At 38.4% G+C, this 23573-nt stretch overlaps 3 protein-coding genes across 4 annotated transcripts; 1 reads left to right on the forward strand and 2 right to left on the reverse strand.

Moving 5' to 3' along the window:
• Positions 1 to 1517: 1517 nt before the first annotated feature.
• On the reverse strand, positions 1518 to 10082 carry tnfaip1 (tumor necrosis factor, alpha-induced protein 1 (endothelial)). The gene is made up of 7 exons (XM_062385514.1): positions 9758 to 10082; positions 8453 to 8808; positions 7390 to 7559; positions 5422 to 5505; positions 3410 to 3462; positions 3050 to 3245; positions 1518 to 2080 (listed from the first exon to the last, which is right to left on the reverse strand). Exons 2-7 carry the CDS (start codon positions 8697 to 8699, stop codon positions 1850 to 1852), a joined length of 981 nt encoding a protein of 326 aa, XP_062241498.1. The 5' UTR covers positions 8700 to 8808; positions 9758 to 10082; the 3' UTR covers positions 1518 to 1849.
• Positions 10083 to 12503: 2421 nt separating this feature from the next.
• On the forward strand, positions 12504 to 17596 carry ift20 (intraflagellar transport 20 homolog (Chlamydomonas)). Its single transcript, XM_062385515.1, has 5 exons — positions 12504 to 12662; positions 13387 to 13524; positions 13607 to 13692; positions 13790 to 13893; positions 16146 to 17596. The coding sequence occupies exons 2-5, from the start codon at positions 13398 to 13400 to the stop codon at positions 16225 to 16227; spliced, it is 399 nt and encodes a 132-aa protein (XP_062241499.1). The 5' UTR covers positions 12504 to 12662; positions 13387 to 13397; the 3' UTR covers positions 16228 to 17596.
• A 625-nt stretch (positions 17597 to 18221) lies between these two features.
• lyrm9 (LYR motif containing 9) lies at positions 18222 to 22354 on the reverse strand. 2 transcript variants are annotated; one of them, XM_062385516.1, is made up of 4 exons: positions 22229 to 22354; positions 20829 to 20975; positions 18640 to 18732; positions 18222 to 18552 (listed from the first exon to the last, which is right to left on the reverse strand). In XM_062385516.1, exons 2-4 carry the CDS (start codon positions 20952 to 20954, stop codon positions 18535 to 18537), a joined length of 237 nt encoding a protein of 78 aa, XP_062241500.1. In that variant the 5' UTR covers positions 20955 to 20975; positions 22229 to 22354; the 3' UTR covers positions 18222 to 18534. The 2 variants fall into 2 exon arrangements, with proteins under 2 accessions (XP_062241500.1, XP_062241501.1); XM_062385517.1 differs by having other exon boundaries at positions 20829 to 20963; positions 22229 to 22288.
• Positions 22355 to 23573: the final 1219 nt, after the last annotated feature.

Here is a 23573-nt window from a genome sequence, read left to right on the forward strand (position 1 = left end):
TACTTTAAGCAATAAACTGCTCAGTTCCTATTTATAAGAGGGGAACACTGGCTGCAAGTACACTTGAACAATCCTTTGACAATTAAAACCAAGCTGCATGTCAAATGCTTTAATGGAAACTGACCTTTTGTATAGGACTTCCGTTGGGCAGAGCCCCAAGTTTGATTAAATTGGATTTGACAAAGAAATAGAGCAGAATCTTAAATATTTCTGCCTTTCACATTTGCTTATGTTGCTTTTAAAATGTTACCTTATAATTGTCATTATTACATTGTAACGCACCTTGTAACTGTGCCATATAAATCTTTATTATTACCATTATTCAAAAGGAGCTATTTTATCTAATTTTGAGTGTTTTTTTTTACACTGCTTACATTTCACATCTTTCAGAGCTGTATTAGGTAGTGCGATTTCCTACTGTTGTTTCATTTTAACACATTTCTATAGCTAAACATAATCGCGATAAAAAATGCCTTCGAAAAAATAATAACATTTTAATGCAGATCTTTTGTTTGGCATTTTTTGTCAAGGAAACACTTTTTTTAAAAGGTAAGTAGAAAAAAATAAGACATATAAATAGAAACAAATCAAGAATTAACAGAGGTGTGGATTTCCACCATGGAAGACAGAAATTGGTGAATGAAGGAATGACGTACGATGCTGAATTCACGAAGTTGTCCCTAGATTGGTAATTATCGATTGTTAATGCTATTGTTGGTGTGTAACGGAACAGTCAGGAGCTTTAGGCAATAGGCTTCTCACCTCCACTGCAAGGTAACCAACCTGCCGCTGTCATGTGCAAAACTTCTTTGTGTCTGTTGTCTAACATGAACAATATAATTATTCCTCATGCACGGAAAGGTAAGATTATTGACTGCTTCGTTAAAGAAGGGAAGTTTGATTGCTCTGTAAACTGATACATGAGTTCCTCCAGAGGCTCATAGAATGTTACTTAACCACAAGAATCGCTTCTTCTCTGAGGTGTGCAATGCATAAGAAAATATTATTTTTTGCATGCTGGTGGTCAATTTTCAACCCTACCATTCGCAATTACTCCTGCCAACTAAAAATAAGACAAAAAAAAAATTGAACAACAACAACGTCTATCTACAAATGGAAAAAGGCATCATGGTTAGAGGCAATTCTGGTCAAACCAAATCTTGTGCGAACAAAAGGCTGTTATAAATATAAATGTGTAAATGAAAAATACAATCTACAAATAGAAAACATGCTTATTTAGATAGTAAGTGCTATGACTGAGACAACATAGTAGGCGGATATGGCTCAGGAGGAAGAATATATCTTCAACTAGCCAGGTCGGTTGTTTGATCCCTGGCTCCTCCAGTCCGATGAAGTGTCCTTGGGCAAGGCACTAAACTGACAAATTGCAGTGTGTGAATGGTAGAAAAAATGCTGCGTATAGAAGCACTGTATGAATAGGTATTTCAATGGGTGATTGAGATTTGTTCTGTAATGCACTTTGAGTGGTCAATAATACGAGAAAAGCACTATATAAATACAGTCCATTTACAATATTTTATTTTATCTAAGAAATAGTGCACGTTAGTGGTTTGTCCTCCACTAATAAACTACATTTACTTAGTAAAAGCTACGACTCTCTTGACATTTGATGTATCTGCCTTGAGTCCTCTGATAATTCTTAAATTATGACAGGTCAAACAGTCAGATGTAATTACATCATGTTCATAATTCTGACTTCTTTAAGATAGTAATTGTAGATACTAAGATAAAATTATTTCAAAATAGACATAGACATTAACAGGCATCATCAGACATTTGTTCATTATGTGAAAAGCTCAAATCAGCCCAGTGCTTGGGGGTTTCAGTCTCAGTGTCCCAGTTGCCTGTCGTCATATCTGCTGTACCTCTTGACATGGATACGACGAACACGCTCACGAAGCTCAGCTCCACCCAACACTTCCTCCTCCTCACTGAGAGAGCCACAGTTGTTATAGCTTGTACGAGTAGCCTCCAGCAGGGAGTTATCAGGCAGTGGCATTGTCTCATACAACAAAGTATTTAGAGTCTCCTCGTAGATACGAGCTTCTGGAAACTCCACCTACAACGAGAGACACGCTCAAGATTACAAATCTTCCAACACAGAAACCTGTTTATGCATATGTAAAATAAGTAGAGCCATACATATAATATGTATACTTTATCAATCAATCAATCAAATTTTATTTGTATAGCCCATATTCACTAATTACAATTCGTCTCATAGGGCTTTAACATGGTGTGACATCCTCTGTCCTTAACCCTCAGCAAGAGTAAGGAAAAACTACTAAAAACCCTTTTAACAGGGTAAAAATACATAGAGACCTCAGAGAGAGCCACATGTGAGGGATCCCTCTCCCAGGACGGACATACGTGCAATAGATATCAAGTATAGGAAAACATCATCAAGATTAAAGTTTTTAGCAGCACTGATGAGGGTAAACATTTGAAGGATTACTTCAATTCTATATATCAAGCAGTCCTGCTGCAATCATAGTCTATGGTCAGCAGCCAGCAAGATAATGATCCATCATCCTGGTCGGATCCACTACAGTCCACACTCATTGTCCACTGCCGCTTATTATGTTTTTCATTTGGCATTTCACTTTTTATATCTTTTATCTTTCATATATTTTTATTCAGAAATGTTTATGTCAAAATAAATGCTACTTTGTATAAATATTGGAAAAAAGTGAGTAAATCAGAAGTAAACAGTGAGTAAATATATACTGGTTTTTCTATTTTTTATTGCTTTTCCTATGTATGTTGTATCTATTGCGTTTTATGTTTCTATGTTCATTGTATGCACCAATAACCAGAGCAAATTCCTTGTAGGTGTATACCTACTTGGCAATAAAATACTTCTGTTTCTGATTCTGATTAAGATCCATCATCATGCGCCGCCTCGGCCCTGGTCCACCACCATTATCTCACTCCAACGCGACAAAGGATCCTTCATTCCCACTACGATGAGCCAGCACAATATCTTTACCTTTTCATTAACAGCCATTGTGACTTCCCACATTCTTACCTTGGTCTGTTTCTTCTCTGTGGCATAGAAAATGGAGGTGCAGCACACCTCAGCCAGTTTGCGGCGCTGACCATAGAAGGACCAGCAGCAGATCTCATCTCCAATTACGTCTTTGATGAAGAGGACGCGGCCATTGAAGCTTAGTGACAGCCTGTCGAAGAGCTCGATGTTCTTCAGCAGATTGTCGTCTGAGTTACTGTGGACACATAAGGAAACAAAGTGCTTCATTGTTAACTCTAGTGACTAGTCTGTGGCTCATTATACCCTATAGCTCAAAAAGTGTTTTCTCACAGAGTATTTTGTAAAAGAAAAAGACAATCAATGAAATATGTGGGACAGAAGTAGGGAAGGCTTTCTCACCTGGTGTAAGAGTACTTGTTATTGCTTCTGTTGTACAACAGCATCACCACAGGCTAACAAAGAAAATAGAGAAAAGAGTCAGTACTAGCATTCATCTCAATGTACCATTTATGAATCAACTTAAACTTGAAATCAGCCATTAGGTCAGATTACAAGGTGAGATCAGAAACTATGCCTATAGCAGACAAAACTGTACGCAATTTTAATTTGGCCCCTTTAAAGGAGTCATTTTGTGCAGTGATACACTGCTCCAAGCACCACTGTGGCAATTACAGTTTGGGGAAGGGGAAGAAGTCACAGCGTTGAAGCTGGGAGCAGGTTTAAGAAAGAGGTGGTAGGAGTGCTTTTGGTGTCCCTCAAACTACTGGTGCTCTTGGGGGTAATATGTCAAAAATATTTTAGCATGAAGATCCAGGTCCAGACACTTAAAGTGGTTTGAAAAATTTAAACGGGCTTGATGCTTTAAAATACACCAACACGTATCAGCTTCTGCCCTCGTCAGGGTTTACTGACACCAAGACAAACTCACGGTGCACAACCCCATTAATGTTGAAGAAAACAACAAGCACTCCTGGCCTGGCACACCTTCTAGGGGCTTCACTGTAAGGACGGCTCCCTGGGTTGTTGCCACAGACCCAACTCACTGGTCATGACCCTTGACATCGGCTTCACAAGTCTGAACAAGTTTGAGGTGTATGGTGTTAATTGCAAAACAGCACCTTCAAGTGGTAGCAAGAAACTTTAACAACAGGTCCAGATGTTGGTGGGACTTTACAGCACAGAAAAACCACTTACTATCACATTACTTATTAATTTTCTGTTTGTGTGCAACAGGAACACTCTCAGAAATGTTTGATCATACCTCATACTATGATAATAAAGGTTGTGGAAGGCATCTCCAACCCATCTGATCAGGTAATTCCTTTTTGCTTAATCCCTAGCACGCGTCTAGAAATTGGTTGTAGTCCGCATGTGGATTGATTAGCTTTGAGCTGCTATGCATGACATGCATTGGACTCCGGAATTCTCCAGACATCTGTATCTGAGATTGCAAATGTCCAAGTGAGAGCCTCTGGACTTTCTCTAGAGTTTCCCTTGCAAGGCCCCTAGTAAAAACTCAGCAGAATGAGCCGGAGTAGGAACACAGGTGGAGATCCACCACAGGATTCACCGCAAGCAAGTGAAGATGTTGAAGAGCTTTCCAACATGCTACAGATGCAAAAATGAAAAGAACAAAAAGAAGATAATTATCTCAGGATGAGAAAGCGGTATACTATGTAGACCTTCCTGAAAAAAGCTTCCCATCCAGTCAGACTATTGGCTTGAGAGGATCTACCTGGAATAAAGAAAAAATCTAGGCATGCAAACCCTGTAGAGACTTTTTCAAGACTTAAAATTGTGACTGCTGCTAGGGCGTTCTAAGAAGTACAGAATTACGGGTCTAAATATAGGTTTAGAGAGATTGAAGATTCAAAACTAAATCAAGTTTCTGAATCTACTATAACTGCATTCATATGAAAAAACGCATATGTAGCTTTGAATTAGCTGCTAAAGGAAATGAACAGGTATTATTAGTATAGTACAGTATTTTATTTGATCTTTTTATAATGAAGAACAATTTTCCACAAAAGACCTGATCCTGTTTTCTCTCATTATAAATTAGCACCTCAGTGGGCTCAAATAACAGAGATGCTGTTAAAGGTCGGCTGTGGCTGAGGGGTAGAGTGGTCGTCCTCCAACCTGAAGGTTGGCAGTTCGATCTCCAGTCTGACCCATCTACATGCCGAAGTGTCCTTGGGCAAGATGCTGGACCCTGAAAGGCCCCCTCATAGTATAACAAAGTGCACTGTATTAATGTGTGTGTGAATGGGTGAATGTAAAGCTGTACTGTAAAGCGCTTTGAGTGGTCATCAAGACTAAAAAGGGCTATATAAATACAAAACCATTTACAAAAACTATTAACAATTATTTGTACAATATTTTCAGTATCTCTGATTCAATTCCATATTTACCTTTGAAGAAGACTGGATGAGCCTCTCTTCTTCCTTACTGGAGGTCACCACAGGTACAACACACAGGGGCTGCTCTTTATTGCCCTGTCATTCAGAAATCATTATACACTTAAAGTTGAAGGTATCATAGCATTTAGGGATTGGGTATATTTACATATTTAAAAAATACCATGACACATTTTGAAAATTATTCTTATTTAGATCATGGTAAAAGATTACTAATAAAATAACAAAATTAAGGCCTTCTGAAAGAATAATTTAAATTCTCAACATTTAAGTAGACGCTCAAATACAACATTTTAGCATAATACATTAAATACCTAAAGTCAGGATTAAGAAATCATAATAAAGAGTAGAAATGCCTTTGACAAGTATCTCTCAACTTATTTCACAAATACCAGTCATTTTTCTATTGGGCCAACTTGCAATTACAGCTGAATAGTCCCGATGTACAGCATAGAAAATGGTCAGATTCGTATCCAAAAGACCCTGAGCATGAACCTCATCAAATGTCTGAATATCTAGACCAAATGTCTCAGATAAGCAGCACTAAAAGTGATAAATCATTGAGAGAGCATCTTTGCTAGCCTTTACAGCACTATCATATAAACCAGTAGCCAGTCAGATTTACTTTGAGCCTCAGGGTAGCCTCAAGTTCGGCCTGTATCAACGATCATTGATTACAAGGCAAAAACACCTGATGACGCTAAGAAGCAAAGGGAATTTATGACACAAGACACACAGAGCTTCTCTTTTCAGCCTCTCCTTCCTCTTCTCCATCCCTATCCCCCTTCTCCGGAATCCTTTTGCTTTATCGGCCGCAGATCCAGGGCCTCTGTGGCCGCACCATGGATTACAATTTGTGAATCGCACATCAGAGGTCACAATGGTGGATCCAGTATGGCGGATTCTATATCAAGTGGGCTGATCATAGTGGTAATGGCTGATCCTTTGTCACGTTGGCATCAGATACGGGCGGTGGACCAGGACCGCGGCAGCGACTCGTGATGGATCCTAATAAGCGGCAGTGGACAATGACTGTGGACTAAAGTGGCATCTGATCTGGCTGGTGGATCATGATCCTGCTGGTTGCTGACCATAGACTATGATTGCAGCTGGACTGCTTGACATATCGTATTGAAGTTATCCTTCAAAATGTTTACCCTCATCAACGCTGCTAAAAACTTTAATCTTGATTATGTTTTCCTATACGTGGCATCTATTGCACATCTGTCCGTCCTGGGAGAGGGATCCCTCACATGTGGCTCTCTCTGAGGTTTTACCCTGTAAAAGGGTTTTTAGTAGTTTTTCCTTACTCTTGCTGAGGGTTAAGGACAGAGGATGTCACACCATGTTAAAGGCCTATGAGACAAATTGTGATTTGTGAATATGGGCTATACAAATACAATTTTATTGATTGATTGATCGGTTTGGCAGCCCAGGAAACCAACTGTATGTGTTGTTAATCATCTCACGTGATGCTACTCAACCAATCAAATCTATGGCTTCCAGTGTCCGTGATTGAGATTCACACAATGTGGATAGAAAGAAAGTGAAAGTCATTCAGAAGGAAGAAAGAAAAGGTTGGGCTGATGAGAGATACCATTGCCAAGCCATCACAATATTGAGCCTACATCGGTATTCACCCTACACGTTCGACAAGGGCACAGCCTGCCACGTGTGTCTCTAAATTCAGTTTTTACTATGATGTAGAAAAATACAGTGGAAACTGGATATAGTTGATTAAATAAGTTTGTTATAGTGATCATGGCTTCTGTCCAACAATATACCAACCGTGTGATGGTAGTTTAAGAAATCAGCACAACCTAAATATTTCTCACAGACTAGCCTTAATATATTTAGTAATATTGGACTAAAAATAACTAACCAAAATAACTCTTCTTCATATAATCTAAATATTCAGGGGCTTCCCTTTTATCAATATGGGCCAGTATGGGTGTAACTGACCTGCAGGGTGGTTTGACAAAGCTCCACCAGGCCCTTGATGAGATAATACTTTGCCTCAGACAGCAGCTCTTTAACAGCCTGACAGCCTTTTGGTAAGGTGACTGTGCCGTCGCGCAAGTAGGATAGTATGCTGCCAAAGTGTTTACCACTGCGGTCAATCAGGATCCAACCTGAACAGAAACAGACCATGATGAGAATGTGATTATTGTTAACTCTAAGACACTGGTGCAGTCCTGGGGCAGCAAAACTCTTTGACATACATTCTCCATTACATGACATTGTAATCATGCAAGACTTTTTCTGGTGTCATTTCAATAATTTCATAATTCCCAAAATATACCATGAATGTATGTGTCAGACAGTAAAATGTAACGTATCAGGATGCAGCCAAGGATTTCAGTAAACATAAGTTCTTTCCAGATTAATATTAAAGTCACCTGACTAAGGCTGCACAATATATCTCAAATGTACCGTCATCGTGATATCAACATGCACATTATACATCTATGCAAAAGACTGCTTGAACTGGGATGAATGGTGTTCCATGTGCCACGCATTCACTGCTCTTCAAGAGAAGCATCATCTCGCGTGTTGCATGTGGTTTACAACAAAATACACAATGAAATGATCTTTCACCACAGTTTCATTGTCAATATTTGTTGAATATGTTAAAACAGTATCAGTTTAAAAGTAAAAGCAAGCTTTTCTGTTGACTGAATCCACTCACTTATATTAACAAGGATTGTATTGTTACTGCAGGACTGGATGATGCAAGCATTTATACCGTAGAGTCCTGGCATTGTTTCATAAATTTCAGAAAGTGTTAAGGTTATAACAGGAATTTCCAACACAATTTTTGCATAAACCCTTTTGACATCACTAGCACAGGTATTTTTTATTATTATTATTTAGTGTGAAAGGTTATGTTTAATGAAACATTAAAATGGCAACATTAGGTTTGGTGCTAATGTTAACAGATTTGTATTATGGAAAAATAATAGCATAAAATCGATTTTAGTCACATCTATATAGCACAGGCATGTGCAGTTAAGTGATGGCTTACCTTTATTATCAGTCAACACTTCCTTCTTTCCACTGAACATGGCTTTCAGAATGGAGTCCTGCCTGGTTAGTATTTGCAGTGTGGTGTAAAACAGGGTGCCACCAACATTAATGTTGACATACTTGTTGCCCAGGCCGACCGCTCCTTGATAACTGCAGGTCTTAGACTTGTAACAAGTCAGAGGAGGGGCTGGGGAGGTGGAGTCTGACTGGGAATGTTGCTGGGGCAGGCAGCTTTCTCCAGACATGTCCTTTTGGAGATAGATGACCACCCTGCAGACGGAGGTTCGAAGGTCCCCCGCCGTGATGACAGTTACTGATGTGGCCACCACAACCTCTCACAGCTACAGATCATTGCTGAAAAAACATAGAGAACTGAGATTGAGCCAAAAATGCTGTGGATGTAAAAGGAATGTCAATGTTTAACTGGTAAAGCAAGGACACCTAGTGGCTGAAGGCATGTATTATAATACAGAGTAGAAAACACTACTATTATATTTTCCTCAGTACCCCTTTCCACACAATGAAATGTCACTGGGCCGGAAACTAACGGGGGTAGGGAGGGTAACATTTGAGTAAAAGGACAAATTATGACAAACACCATAACTAATTTTTTTTAATCCGCAGCTGCTCTCCAACCTCCTACTTATTTACAGTGCTCTAAAATAAACATTAGCCCGGTTTAACAGAATACTGCCTATGTTAAGTGTGACCGCATAAACAACTTTAAATAATAGTATTTTGTTTCTAAGGCACAGCATTATCATGGCTGGCTAATAAACATTAATGTTTTAACTTGAAATAGATACCAGTTAGTTGTGAAAGTTATTTAGTTAGCTTCAATTTAATGATAAACTACTGTCGACGTCAACACAGACAGAGATGTGGTTACTGACCTGAACTCCTCAACTTAACAAGTGAACATGAACTAACAGCTAACTTAGTTACTATTACAGACTCCGCGGCAATTAACATTATTGTTATGACCACAATTTCTCTCTGGGATCAACAAAGTATTCCTAATTGTGATTGTGACACTTCTTGTGCTAATGTTACCTAATGTTGAGAGGAGTGAACAAACTTTCAGCATGAATGAGACACAACTAGAAAAGAACTAGCCACTCTATAACCAAAACATACAGTAACCTCTCGGTAAGTTTATAACAATCAGAGAAGATCCTCCAGATGTGTATGTTCAATTAAATAAACACAACACTTTCAATGAACTGTTTAACGTTACTGTCTCTATCTGTAGTGAACAAAACGTAACCGGACGACACTTTACGACTTTTAGCCGGTTACTTACCGACCTCTCCTCTTCACTGGTCAGGAACCCGCATACCGTGTGGCTAATTCATTTTATTTATCGTCAGGATACATGTCAACAGCCTTGTCCAGATGTATTCACAACAAAGTGGGTAAAGTATCCCTTTTTTCTTTCTCTCTCTCTCTCTCTCTCTCTCTCTCTCTCTCTCTCTCTCTCTCTCTCTCTCTCTCTCTCTCTCTCTCTTCTTCTTCTTCTTCTTCTTCTTCTTCTTCTTCTTCTTCTTCTTCTTCTTCTTCTTCTTCTTCTTCTTCTTCTTCTTCTTCTTCTTCTTCTTCTTCTTCTTCTTCTTCTTCTTCTTCTTCTTCTTCTTCTTCTTCTTCTTCTTCTTCTTCTTCTTCTTCTTCTTCTTTAATGACGGGTGGCACCTAATGTTAAAGGCGCATTACTGCCACCTACTTTTCTGGAGTGGTGGTCAGAGTGTTTGGTCTGCAGAAATCCAGACCAAACATTCCGGGGAATGTTTCCCCCTCCCCCTCCCCCGGAATCCCTTTGCTTTATCACCCGCAGATCCAGGGCCTCTGTGGCCGCACCATGGATTACGGTTTGTGGATCCAGTGTGGCGGATTCTGAGTCATGTGGGCTGATTGGCATTGGGCACGGGCGGTGGACCAGGACCGCGGTGGTGGCTTGTGATGGGTCCTCCTGGTGGGCGGCGGTGGACGGTGACTGAGTCTGGTCTGGATGGTGGATCGTGGTCTAGATGGTTGCTGAGCATGGACTGTGCGTCATCAATGCTGCTAGAGACTTTGATTATTGATGATGTTCTCCTGCACGTGGCATCTATTGCACTTCTGTCCGTCCTGGGAGAGGGATCCCTGACATGTGGCTCTCTCTGAGGTTTCTACATATTTTTACCCTGTTAAAAGTTTTTTTTTGTAGTTTTTCCTTACTCTTGCTGAGGGTTAAGGACAGAGGATGTCACACCCTGTTAAAGCCCTATGAGATGAATTGTAATTTGTGAATATGGGCTATACAAATAAAATTTGATTGATTGATTGATTGATACATAAAAAAATTAAAAAACAACAACAACAAATAAATAAAAAAATAGAAACCCAAACCTTATTTAAACCTAGATCCCCTTCATTAAACCAGTTTCTCTTAAAAACTCAAACAATACTTTATATTTTACTTCTCAAATATAAAACAAATTCTAGGTTTACCTCTTCCACTCCACCTCTTACATCTTCTTCTTCCTCTTCTGCTTTTTATGGTGGTTGCCTAACTTTTTGTTTGGCAACAAACCCAGTGTCCCTGACCCTGTTTTTTATTCATCTACACCGTATTCCTTTGATTAGTCCTGTTCTAGTTAGAAAAGAAAGCCTCGACTTGTTTCCAACATGCCCTGAGTTCAATGTCAGCATTCCTGAAATCTGATATGATCTTTTTCCTTTCTGCTAATGACAGTTTGCCTTTCCTATATTACATGTATGTACTCTTTAACCCTGTATGTCCAATTCTCACATTTTAAATTATGTCTTCCTTTTTGAATTCTACAAGTCTTTTGTTTCTCCTGATTTCTTTCTTCTTAATAATTATGATTCTGTCACTTTTACTTTTGATTTCTGAGTTGCATCCTTTGCATAGTTATCTGCCAAATCATTCACCTCCACCACTACATGTGCTGGAACCAAGTGGCAACCTAGCGTGATGTCACCTATTGGTTTATGAACTACTGTTTCGAATTTAATGAGCACCCTCTTGGCGGCTTGGAGCCGATGATTCTAACTTGTATTTTTGTAGTTGCCTGCTTAGGTTACTGAAATTTGTTATCTTCATACTTTCTTCTTTGTTCCATACTTTATATTTTTCAGATTGATGAACTATAACAGTTAATTGTTGTAGTTCATCCATCCATCCTTCTCATTAACTAGGTTTGAATTTAATTTTTTTTCAAGATAGGGCTTCCATAATTAAGAGGTTTGCCTCTTTTCCAGACATTTCTTTGGGATTGTAAGATTAAGATTTGTTTATTTATACCAAACACATGCACAGACATGCACAACACACTCATGCAATGGTAGGTAAATTTATCCTCTGCATTTAACCCATCTGGTGCAGGACACACAGAGCAGTGAGCAGCCATGTACAGTGCATTGATGCAACACAAGTCTTGTCTTTGCATTTGACAGACAAAGAGAAAAAGAAAGAGATTTTATTGATCTCAATAACAAAAATTAAAAGATCAAAACTATATAAGCAAAAAGGAATGAAGCAAATAAAACTAATTTGTATAAAATGACTTTGCCCTACTTGGTTTGTTGAATGTGGTAAGGACAGAAATAAGTGTCGTAAATAAGTGATACGTTTAGCAGGTTCCACTGGGAACTTACATCATACGCTGGTATTGGAAGCATGTTATCTGCAAATAATAATAATAATAATAACAATAATAATAATAACAAATCAGAAATAATGTTTTATCAAATGTTACTGTCTCGCCGTGTCTACAAATGCCTATTATCTTATTATAATGACCCAGTTCGTACATTCATGCAAAGGGCAATGGATCTCAGTCCCAGGTAACAACAGTTACCCTGAAGAAACAACAGGTAGTAGTGAAACTCATACATCGTGAATAAACAACAAGAAGACAACACCAAATCCACTTCTGACTGAAGATCATCTCTGTATTTAGCTTGAGTTTGTGTCATGCTAGTACAATACTTATACTAGCAAGACAGTGAAAATCCTCACTTAGTTGCTCGTCGTTCATATTCGTCTTTAGCGTTTCCTGGGGGGGAGGAAACTGGTCTGCTTTAGTTGCTGTGCCACATCACACAACAAAACACATCGGTGATAGCTGGGGGGGAGGAAACTGGTCTGCTTTAGTTGCTGTGCCACATCACACAACAAAACACATCGGTGATAGCTGTGTAAACAGGTGAGACACGTACTCTTCTGTTCTCGTATTTAGAATGGGTTTAATGAAACTTTTTGAAGGAAGTAAGGTTTAACCAGGCTAGTGTATTCTTAGAGCGTCCAGTTAGCTTATGTGAGCGGGCTAGCGTAATGTAGCTAACTAGCTGAGTTTATTTAACTGTTGTGGTGAGAAGCTAAAGCTGTGAATGGAGAGTAGAGAGCATAGCAGGGAAAGTATGGGAACTTCTCTATTTGCTACTGTTTCCACCTCTGATGATAAAACCCTGACGTTAGCTCGGTCACCGTTAGACCAAATGTTAACTAATTTACTCAAGATCAATGGTTCGCTAATGCTAATGTGGACGGTTTACACGGGAAGAAACCGAATGCAGTAATGTAGCTGTATGCATGTAACGGTACATACAGCGTAAGATACACCACATGTTCGAGTTTAACAGAGAGAACATAGGCACTGTGGCCATCTGTCCTTATAGAACACAGCTTAACAAAATGTTTACTTAACACCAGAAGCCATGTCCTGTGTAAACGTTGTAGATACAGACGTTGTCAGCAAAATGGTCTCAGTGTGAAAGCCAGATAGAAATTCCCTTCAGCGGTACACGAATTATTAAGCTGCCCTGGGGATCCTGTTGATTTCAGTGTGTAGACTGCAACATCCACAAATCAAAAATATTTCATGTAAGTAAAATAAATTCATCCTTCAATTTTTGTCTCCTTTGCGACAGGGCCTGTGGCCATGGCTAAAGACCCGTTGGCCGAGGCTGGCATTTATTTTGATGAACTCAATAAGCTCAGGGTACTGGAGCCTTATGTAGGCCAGAAGACCTCAGAGCTGAAGGAGGAGTGTAAAGAATTTGTGGACAGTAAGAATGCCATGGTCATGAGTGTTTCTCTCTGCCGATATTAACTAGGTTTACATAAGTGTGACTTTGTTATCTGTTCCAGAAATTGGCCAGTTTCAGAAGATAGTTGGTGGTCTGATTGAACTGGTTGATGAATTGGCAAAAGAAGCAGAGAGAGAAAAGATGAAGGTATGCTTGACATTTAAATCTGGAATGGATGATCAGCTGTACAGTATGTGCCTGTTTTTGCTCATTTGAGTATTCATCCTGTTTCCTTCTGCATTAGGCAATAGGAGCCAGAAACCTGCTGAAGTCAGTAGCAAAACAAAGGGAGGCTCAACAGCAGCAACTCCAGGCTCTCATTGCAGAAAAAAAGATGCAACTTGAGAGGTACAGAGAGTGTGTGTGTGCGTGTGCGAGAACTCTGTATCAAAGCTATAATAGTGCAGGTCTGTTCTAGAGGGTTTTTGTTGTCTTTCAATTGAATGGATTGGCCCCAAAATCCAGTAAACATGCCCTAGGGCCAAATTATTAATTATACAGTTATACTTGAAAAATTAAGAAAATAGATTTCCTTAAAAGTTACCCTTCACATTTTATTTCACCAACTTGTTTATGATGCATTATAGCACACACATCCCCTGCAAATGTTTGAGTTACAGCCTCTGGACTTCTCAGGACTTTCCGTATGGCCCCCTTGTAAAAAGTCTTCTGCGAAGTCCGAAGATTCACTTTCTAGAATCTTCGGTGGTGTGTTGATTCATTTTTTAACATGCAACGGACTCAAAAATAAAAGAAACAAGAAAAAAAAATATCTAAGTATGAAAAAGAAGTGCCATGCACATAGAAGAGACCCTGACAAATTTGCCAAGAGTGCTTTTCGTGATAAGGGCCGACACTGGTATCAATGTGCTGTAAACAAAAACACGAAATTTACTATCAATTTGTACATAAATTTATGTTATAAAGATTTTCGTTTTTTATTGGACTGTATAATATTAACTTTACCTTAAACAGCTATCAAAATATTTGTACGATTTAAAAACACATTCTCATGTTTACTGACAGATATCCTTTTCACATATGACGGTTGGAGTTGATTCATATCTGATGGTGGTGACTGAAACATAAACTTGTAGTCATTTTAAATCTCAAATACATCGAACCAATCAATTACAGCATTAAAACAAAAAATGAATGTTGTTAAACATTTTATTCACATTTAAGTGTGTATTTTAGTTTGACTTTGGATTCCTTTGGACTTCAAAATAAGCACTTGATTCTTTCAACATATTTAAAAAAAAGTTGGGACAATAAAGCATTTACCACTTTGTGATGTTGCGTTTCCTTTTCACAACACTTTAAAGATGTTTAGGGACTCAAGATACAAAGTGATGAGGCATTTCAGGGGTCATTTTGTCCAATTCTTCCTGCAAACAAGTCTTAAGGTGTTCAACAGTACGGGCTCCATTGCATTTTTTCGTTTAAAATGCGCCACATATTGTCTATTGTGGTCAAGTCAGGACAGTTGTTGCTGGTAACAGTCTGGATGGTCCTTTTCATTTTTAATCGGAGCACATGGTGTCCATTTCTTCCAAAAAATACCTGAAATACTGACTCGTCTGACCACAATACACGTTTCCACTGTGTCACAGTCCATCCCAGATGCCTTAGAGCCCAGAGAAGTCGACGGCGCTTATGTACACAGTTAACATAAGGCTTCCTTTTGGCACAGTAAAGTTTTAACTGGCATTTGTAGATGTAACTACATATTGTAGTGCTTGACAAAGGTTTGCCAAAGTAATTCTGAGCCCCTGTGTTTATATTGTTATCGATAAATGACGGTTCTTGATTCAGTGTCTGAGGGATCGGAGAGTACAGTTAGTTAGCTTAGGCTTGGGCCCGTACCCTATATGCACTGAAATATCTCCAGATTCCTTGAATCTTTTATTGATGTTATGCACTGAAATATCCAAATCCCTTCCTATCCCTCTTTGAGGAACACTGTTTTTAAACATTTCAATAATTTTCTCAAACATTTGTTGGCAAACTGGTGATCCTTGGCCCATCTTTGCTCCTAAAGAGCTAGGCCTTTCCTGGATGCTGCTTCATGATAACAGTCACCTGTTGACATCTCCTTTTTCAAATCACATCATTTTTTAATCATTGTATCTAATTATGAGCCCTAAATATCCCCGTCCGGACTTTCTTTGGAATATGTTGCAGACCTGATGGCAAATGAAATGAACTTGACCAGACAAAACACAAAATATCGTATATTCATAAAGTCTGCAATGAGTTGGGGTTGTATAGAATGTAAGCATGCATCTAACATTTATCAGCAGGATATATTGTTATTTAATAAAAAACTGAAAAAACAGGGCATTCAATATCATTGAGCCACTCAGCAGTCAATACAATGGGCTGCTTTCCAAAACAGTTTGAGGTGTGTAAAATTAGGTTGGAACATATTGATGTGTGTTTTCAACAGTAAGTTTAAGTGTAACATTTTCAATGGCATATTATTTTCATGATAATAGCATGATTTCTACTCTACACAGAATTTGTAGTCACATGACTGTGTGTGAAGTGTTTTTCTTTATTATATTCATTTGGTTGTTTGTTTTGTTTGCTTGTCTCAGGTATCGTATCGAGTATGAAGCCTTGTCCAAGGTGGAGTCGGAGCAGAACGAGTTCATCGACCAGTTTATTCTGCAGAAGTGACGATTCGACTGTGACCTTGCTCAGACCTGGTATTACCATTAGCCTTGGGTGTTCCAATCACAAGTGGTCAGGGATAGGTACAGGTCTTAACGCTGAGATCTGATCACTCAAACCACATCAGAAGCGGTCTGGGACACACGCACATTTCCAAATTAGTTCTCCTCTGCTGATGTCGTCTCTCCCACTACAGTTTCAAATCGACGCAAACATATTTATACGCTTCTCAGTGTCACTACGATTTGGTTCAGACTACTATCACAATATTAAAACTGACCACCACATAATGACTGACTTTTCTTAAATTAGTAAAGTAGTTCTTCACAGCTGCACAATATTCTCTCTCTCACATTCAGGGCGTATTGTAATACCAGGTGTGAGCACGGCCGGAGAGAGATGAAGGTGTGGGACACAAGTGCCTGTCCTTTTGTCAGGGTGATACTGACCTCAGAGAACTACTCTGCTGCACCTCCCTTCTTCTGAAGCTCCACCTTTATCCTTAAACACCAATACCTTTTCTTACACCCTATCTCTGCCTGTGTGGTTAAATAAATGTAAGCTTGAATACACTTAACATTAAGCTTTTTTCACACCAAATATCTCTACATCTCAGACCAACATTAAAAATGAAGCCATTTATATTAAGAACTCTTATTTATAATATTTATACTGAAGAATACCCTAAATATTTAGTTGTATTACTTTTTGTATCAATCCAAATACTGCATGTGCATGAATTTGTAAATACACCATTTTTTTTTAAACGGTGGAAACACATCATTTGATCATCTGTGTTATTTTCGTTTATATTTCATTCTTCTGGTAGAACCAGTCTGTTGGTACAAAACATGACGAATAGATCCTCCTCTTCATTCTGCCATGTGTAATATTGTCTTTTATTCATTATAAGACTAATGGATATACTTGAATAAATACTGTCAATTGCACAAAAAGTTCCATGTGTTGCTGCAAAGCAGGCATATCCATGTATTTAAACTCTGCTCAGTTGTTCCTATGCTCTCAACAAGTAATTCCATTAATGGACCTAATTTAAAATGTATTTCAGAGTCGAGAGCAGTTTTTAACTATCTATTTTTGCATGGAAATCTATAGATTTCTAACACACTGTTTGAACATCATTTCCATGAAGTGCTTTAGATTTGTAAGAAAGTAGCCACAGTCTGACCTGTCAGGTCATATCTTTATCTCAGTGAATCTGTCAACTGTCATATTAAGATCTCTGCATCTGATTTTGGAAAACATAAATATCAGCTCTCTCTACAAAGAAACAAACTGTGGTTAAAACATATCCTGACTTTTAACCTCTTGTGCGGTTCATCATCAAACTCAATAAAGGAAGGGTTGCTTTTTTTTTCTCTGAAAAACTTGACTGTATTTGTTGAAATCCTCATAAAATCAAAAAAAGAAGAAAAGCTCAACAGTCTGAAGGATACTGTTTAACTATGTTTATCTTGTTTTTACAATTGTGGATATGGAGCTGTCAGGAAAAAACATTGTAATACTTGTAATCTTAGCTTACCTTCTTATTTTTATAGACTACCTGCTGCTGGGATTGATGATGATAGAGAGGGGATGCATGTCACCAATTTATTTCACTTAATACATCTAAGACTTACTTGTAGCCATTAGTTGATCAATAGAATTTTATTCGTACAGCCCATATTCACAAATCACAATTTGTCTCATAGGGCTTTAACAGAATGTGGTATCGTCTGCCTTTAACCCTCAACAAAAGTAATCAAAAACTACCCCCCTGGGATTTTTTTGGCCTACTTGCTATTGAAGGTGAGTCGTCAATACATAGCTGTAACACCACCATATTTTGATATATGTCAATCTCTGCATGGATTTAATTTTCCATCAAAACTTTCTACAGTGATTTGGAATGATATGCTGATTTTCAGAACAGACATCTCAGAAATGAAGGTGATTCACTGTTGTCATCTGATCATACATTTTAAATAAGACTACTGAGCTATAATCATTCCTTTATTAAAAAAGACAAACTGTACATTGACAACACATTTTATTTTAACTACTGTATTAACACTTAAATATTTTATTCAACTCAGCATTAGAGGGTAAGAGGTTCAAGTCCCACCTCATCAATTCCACATGTTGAGGTGTCCTTTGGCAAGACACTGAACCCTAAACCACAAATGTGTGATGTAACCAAGTTAAAGTGCTTTCAGTGGCCAGCTATATAAGTCCATTTAATATGAATACAGACACTGACTTGAGACCTACAACCGTGTCAGGTGCAGTGGACACCCTCTCTTCTCATGAGCCTCACTTCTTCTTGGTATACTGTCAATTGAAAAGATAATTCATTATTGTATGATTTGTTAAGGAAGATAATATACAAACAACTAGTGATAGTAGTATCATCCTTACTTTATCAAGAATCCACTGAGCATCTGCTACTGCTCTGTGGATTATCATTTGGATCCGCTCTGGGTCATCTTCATCCGAGTGACTCTTGTAACCCTGGGAAAAGAAAGTAAAGCATTGTGCTTCATGACGGAATCTCAGAAAAGCAGGGTTCCTAGTGAAAAGCCTGAAATTAATAAAACAGAGTTGTTTCATGAAGCTAACTTAAGGCCAATGTATGCTTCTCCGTTTTGACGGACACGGACAGATAGGACCGCCTTCTCCAACGTGGAACGCCCTCTCCGGGGCTCCTCGGAGAGCTTTTCGTGCAGCTCTCATTTTTCTAATTAGACCTGACAGCACCAGACTAATTCACATCTTGTTTCATGACTCAGACACCGACCTGAGATGCCATATTAATTCATAACAAAGCATTAGATGAGTTACAGCAAATTTCTGAAACCTGCAACCACACAGCAGCAGATGATTAACAAACCGTACTGAGGTGTTCAAATAAAAATAAGAAAGTCCAATGTTCCTCCCATTGACTTTGCAGTTCAGTATAATAATAATACAGCACTTTCATACATAAAATGTAGCTCAGAGTGGTTTACCATAAAATCAATAAAAGCAAAGTCAAGAAATAAGAGTTCAATGAGAACATGTTAATAATAAATCAAAGACAAAGAAAAGAATCGAAAGAATACAAATAAAACAGATAATATGAATTTATAGCAAGATCGTAGAAAAAGGTCTGGAGTTGTTTCTTAAAACTATCAACAGAAGAAGATTGTCTGATGTGTGGTTGGATTTTGTTCCAAACCTTTGGTGCATAACAAGAGAAAACTGCTTCCCCAAACTTTTTATAGTTTGTTTTGGGGATTTTGAGCAAGCCAAGCCAGTAGACGACCTGAGGAAACGGTTGGACATTTTCCTATAAACAGGGTTTAGGAGACTAAAGTAAAATAATTTAAAAAACAAATCTCTGTGATACTGGAAGCCAGTGATGATAAAACCGGACTAATGTTAAAACCCTACCTGCTGAATTTTGTACAAGTTGTAGTCGATCAATTGATTATTTCTGTGATTCTGGACATAGTGCATTTATAGTAGTCCAGACGAGAAAGTATTAAAGCGTGATTCACCCTTTTGATGAATGATAATAGGACATCTTTGTGAAATTGGTTATGGTTGAATTAAAATCTAGTTCTGAGTCAAGTGTAACAAGTCGCAGGTTCTATACTTTTGATTTGTTGTGATGCACCAGACTTCAAAGTTTGCTGATAATGTTTTGTCTCTGATCATCAGTACCAATTACAAGAATCTTTGTTTAATTTGAGAAAAGAGCTTGTAACGTGTATTTATAAATGTAGAAAATACAAATGACAAACTAATTTTATTTTTATGAAAAGTGCATAAACTCTACACCAGAATAATTAATAACCTGTAGTTTCAGCCTCAAATATTAGATTATCTTGTTGTTTTAATCTTACACAATAGTAATAATAAAATCAAAGTTCTTTGCTGAGATGAAGTTATTGAGATTTATGGTAAGTGAACACAAGATGTATAGCATCTTTCAAGTCTGCTGACCACTCAAAATGTCTCATTCACCCACTGATGACGCAGCATCGGGAGCACAGAGAGGTTCAATGTCCTGCCTCTCGAAACTTGAGCTGCTTTCAGACAAGGACTGAACCCTGGATAATCTCCTGACATTATTCCGAGGGGCTATGTGCGGAAACGCAAATGTCAGAGTGAGATCCTCAGGACTTTCTCCGGCCAGCCCACAAGTTAAATCTTTGAGAATGTCCGAATGAGCTCACAGAGTTCATAGCGAGTAAGTGAGCATGTTGATTATCCTTCTAACAAAAAACATTGTGTAGACATTCTCTGGAGTTTATTTCTGAAAATGCCTTTGGAAACACTGCAGAAGCAGGAGATCACCTGCCTTCAATTGTGTGTTATAAACACAATTATTGGTAGCTTATACTGTAAATAAAATGTCCATGAGAATCTATGACAGCTACCTGAAAATAATCTGTTTATTTATTATTTAACTTTCACTAGTCCATCAAGTTGCTGACTGTAGGAAGATATTAGATATCGATATGTATAATTACCAGTTCAGGTTTGACGGTTTGGAAATGACTTGTCTGTGTGCAAAATGTTCCATTGTATAAGATCACAAGGAAAACATTTAGCTTGCTCACCTGTCTTATGGCGTGTTTATAGTGCTGCTGCATCACTGTGGTCGGCAACTGTCTGCAACATCTGAGGAGATATCGATAGAGCTGCACTGGTGTCTGGATCAACACTGCTACACCTGAAGGTCCCATTCCTTCCTCCTTGGGGGTAAACTGTTTATGTAAATATCAGTTTAATGTTGTCCCCTATTGAATACCGTTTGACTCTAAATTAAATAAATAGGTAGGTAAATAAATAAATAAATAAGGCTATGAAATGAACCATGAAATTAAAAACATGGCAATAAATATATAAATATAGCATAAGAGAAATATATAACTGAATCCGTTTACTTAAATAAATAAATACAATTACTAATTTCAAAATTATGTTTTTCAAAAGATATTTATTTATTTCACGGTACCTTTATTTCATGCCACAATTCTGCCACACTATCAGCTTGACCTATTGCCTGCCCTTCATCATGTAAGGAAGCCAGGAATGTAACCATGTTTGCATTGAAAATAGAGGATGCCACTAAGCAAAGCCTTGCTGAGCAGAAAATATTTAAAAGAAAGCATCTGAGAAGCAGCATGTGGTAGTATTGAGTCCAGATTTCAAAGTGACAAACATAGGTTTGTCGACTCTGTACCGTGGTTTCTGTGGGCTCACCTGTTAGCTTTGCAATATATTTGAAGGAATTATGCACCATATCAAATTCATCCGAACCTGAATTTTAGAAAAAGCGACAGCCCTTGAACTTAAAGCGTTCAGTTTTAATTTAACATGTAATAACACTAAAACGATATCTAAAAAACAGCAGTATAAACATATACATTTGTACATACATGATACTTCTAATAAAAGGTATCATCTCTGTTCCGTTATAAAGTCCACTTGTACTTGTGCAGACATTTCACAGTGTCATATCCCGAATGTTAACTACTCTTATTGAGCATGGGGACATACACGTGTGTAATGTTACATAACGTGCAGTGATAAGGCTGAGGGATATTCCAGGTAAGTTAGATCAAAGAGTCAGATTGACATTAATTAGGGATGACTGATAAACCCTTTGGAAAGATAGTGTTGATGTTTGATGTGTATTCGTAAATTAGGAGCTTACACAAGAGTAGTTAGGTGGACAGGCCTATGGAGAACAGACACGTGAGGCCGATTCATGGAAAAGAGACTAACTCCTTTGCAACTTATGCTGAAAGGGCGGACATGCTGCTCCACCAGATTCGATATGACTGAATGTAGCTAAATAACATCAGCAATCATCCCTTCAGGCGTTGATAGATAGATCTGATTGCCAATCAACACAAGCCAGCTCCTCTCGCCACATATGCTTTCAGGGCCAGGGCAGCTGGTCAATGGCAGAGCAGGTCAGTCACCATCTAACCAGCTCTGAGTTCAAACTTACTGTATCTGTGCAGTGCAGTGAAGGACGTGCTCTCCGTCGTAACCGGTCATAACAACACCTTCTTCCTCTCCTGGTGCTTAATGGGAGTTTCAAAATAACTTATCGGCGCATTACCGCCACCGTCTGGGAAGGAGTGTGAGTCCGAATGGATACCTCTGCATTTTACTACATGTCATTTAGCTGACGCTTTTGTCCAAAGCGACTTTTTTTTTAGAACACTCAGCATTCATGAGGGGCCATTTTAGGGGCCCAGTATCTTGCCAAGGAAACTTAGGCATGCAGATGGGAAAGAGTGGGTTTCGAACCGGCAATCTTCTTGTTGCAGAGCACCTGCTCTATCCCCTAGGCCACAGTCCCCCCCATTGACTTCAATTATTAATAAATATTGGCTATAACAATGATGGTGTGAAAAACACCATCAGACTATTTACATCAATTAAAGCTGAGATTGAAAAGTAATTAATGATCTTATGATACAGTTCACCTCAATAGACATTATAGTGATGTGGATGACAGATAATGACAATAAATGACAAAAAAACCTCATCAAACAACAAAAGATATTTATTGATGGGTATTTTAGTTATTTTGACAACAGAAGTTGACTTAACTTTGAAGTTCTAATGAAAAATGTAAGTCTTTCAACACATGTGCATGTGCAGTATTATTCAACCCCCCAGCTTCAGTACTTTGTGGCGCATCCTCTAGCTTTTATAACTTCTAAAAAATGTTTTTGGTAAGTGCGGACAAGCTTCTTACACCTCTCGATTGGAATCTTTGCCCATTTTTCAAGTGCAAAAGCCTCTAGATCAGTGATGTTTGATGGCTTCCATGCTGCAACTGCCTTCTTTAAATCCCACCAAAGATTTTCAATCAAATTTGAATCTGGTGACTGTGAATGCCACTCCACGACGTTCCAGGATCTTTTTCTCAACCAAGCTTTGGTGGACTTTGAGATTTTGCTTTGGATCATTGCCTTTCCAGAAAGTCCAATGATCACCAAGGTTTAATTTGTCAACAGAAGGAATCACATTCCTCTTTAAAATGGCCTGGTATTTCTGTGAATCCATGATGCCATGTACACAATAAAGATTGCTAGTTCCTGCCGCAGAAAAACAGCCCAACATCATCTTTGACCAACCTCCATGCTGGACTGTGGGGATGGTATTCTTCTGGTCATAAGCCTGTCCTTTCACATGCCAGACATACCGCTGGTCCATATGTCCAAACAGTTCCAGTTTGTTTTCATCAGTCCATAGAACTGTCACCCAAAACTCTGTAGGCTTATCCAAATTCCTCCTGGCATATTCTAGTCGACTTTTGATGTTGCTTGTGGTCAAGAGCT

The sequence above is a fragment of the Platichthys flesus genome, chromosome 4 (assembly GCF_949316205.1).
Source record: "Platichthys flesus chromosome 4, fPlaFle2.1, whole genome shotgun sequence".
NCBI lineage: Eukaryota > Metazoa > Chordata > Actinopteri > Pleuronectiformes > Pleuronectidae > Platichthys > Platichthys flesus.

Coding starts and splice junctions, on each gene's coding strand:
- tnfaip1 (XM_062385514.1), bottom strand. CDS start 8,699: ATGTCTGGAGAAAGCTGCCTGCCCCAGCAACATTCCCAGTCAGACTCC. Junction 5,506..7,389: donor TTTGTCAAACCACCCTGCAG/GTCAGTTACACC, acceptor TCTGAATGACAG/GGCAATAAAGAGCAGCCCCT. Junction 3,463..5,421: donor TCATCCAGTCTTCTTCAAAG/GTAAATATGGAA, acceptor TTTCTTTGTTAG/CCTGTGGTGATGCTGTTGTA.
- ift20 (XM_062385515.1), top strand. CDS start 13,398: ATGGCTAAAGACCCGTTGGCCGAGGCTGGCATTTATTTTGATGAACTC. Junction 13,693..13,789: donor CAGAGAGAGAAAAGATGAAG/GTATGCTTGACA, acceptor CTTCTGCATTAG/GCAATAGGAGCCAGAAACCT. Junction 13,894..16,145: donor AAAAAGATGCAACTTGAGAG/GTACAGAGAGTG, acceptor TGCTTGTCTCAG/GTATCGTATCGAGTATGAAG.
- lyrm9 (XM_062385516.1), bottom strand. CDS start 20,954: ATGGGACCTTCAGGTGTAGCAGTGTTGATCCAGACACCAGTGCAGCTC. Junction 18,733..20,828: donor ATAAACACGCCATAAGACAG/GTGAGCAAGCTA, acceptor TTCTTTTCCCAG/GGTTACAAGAGTCACTCGGA.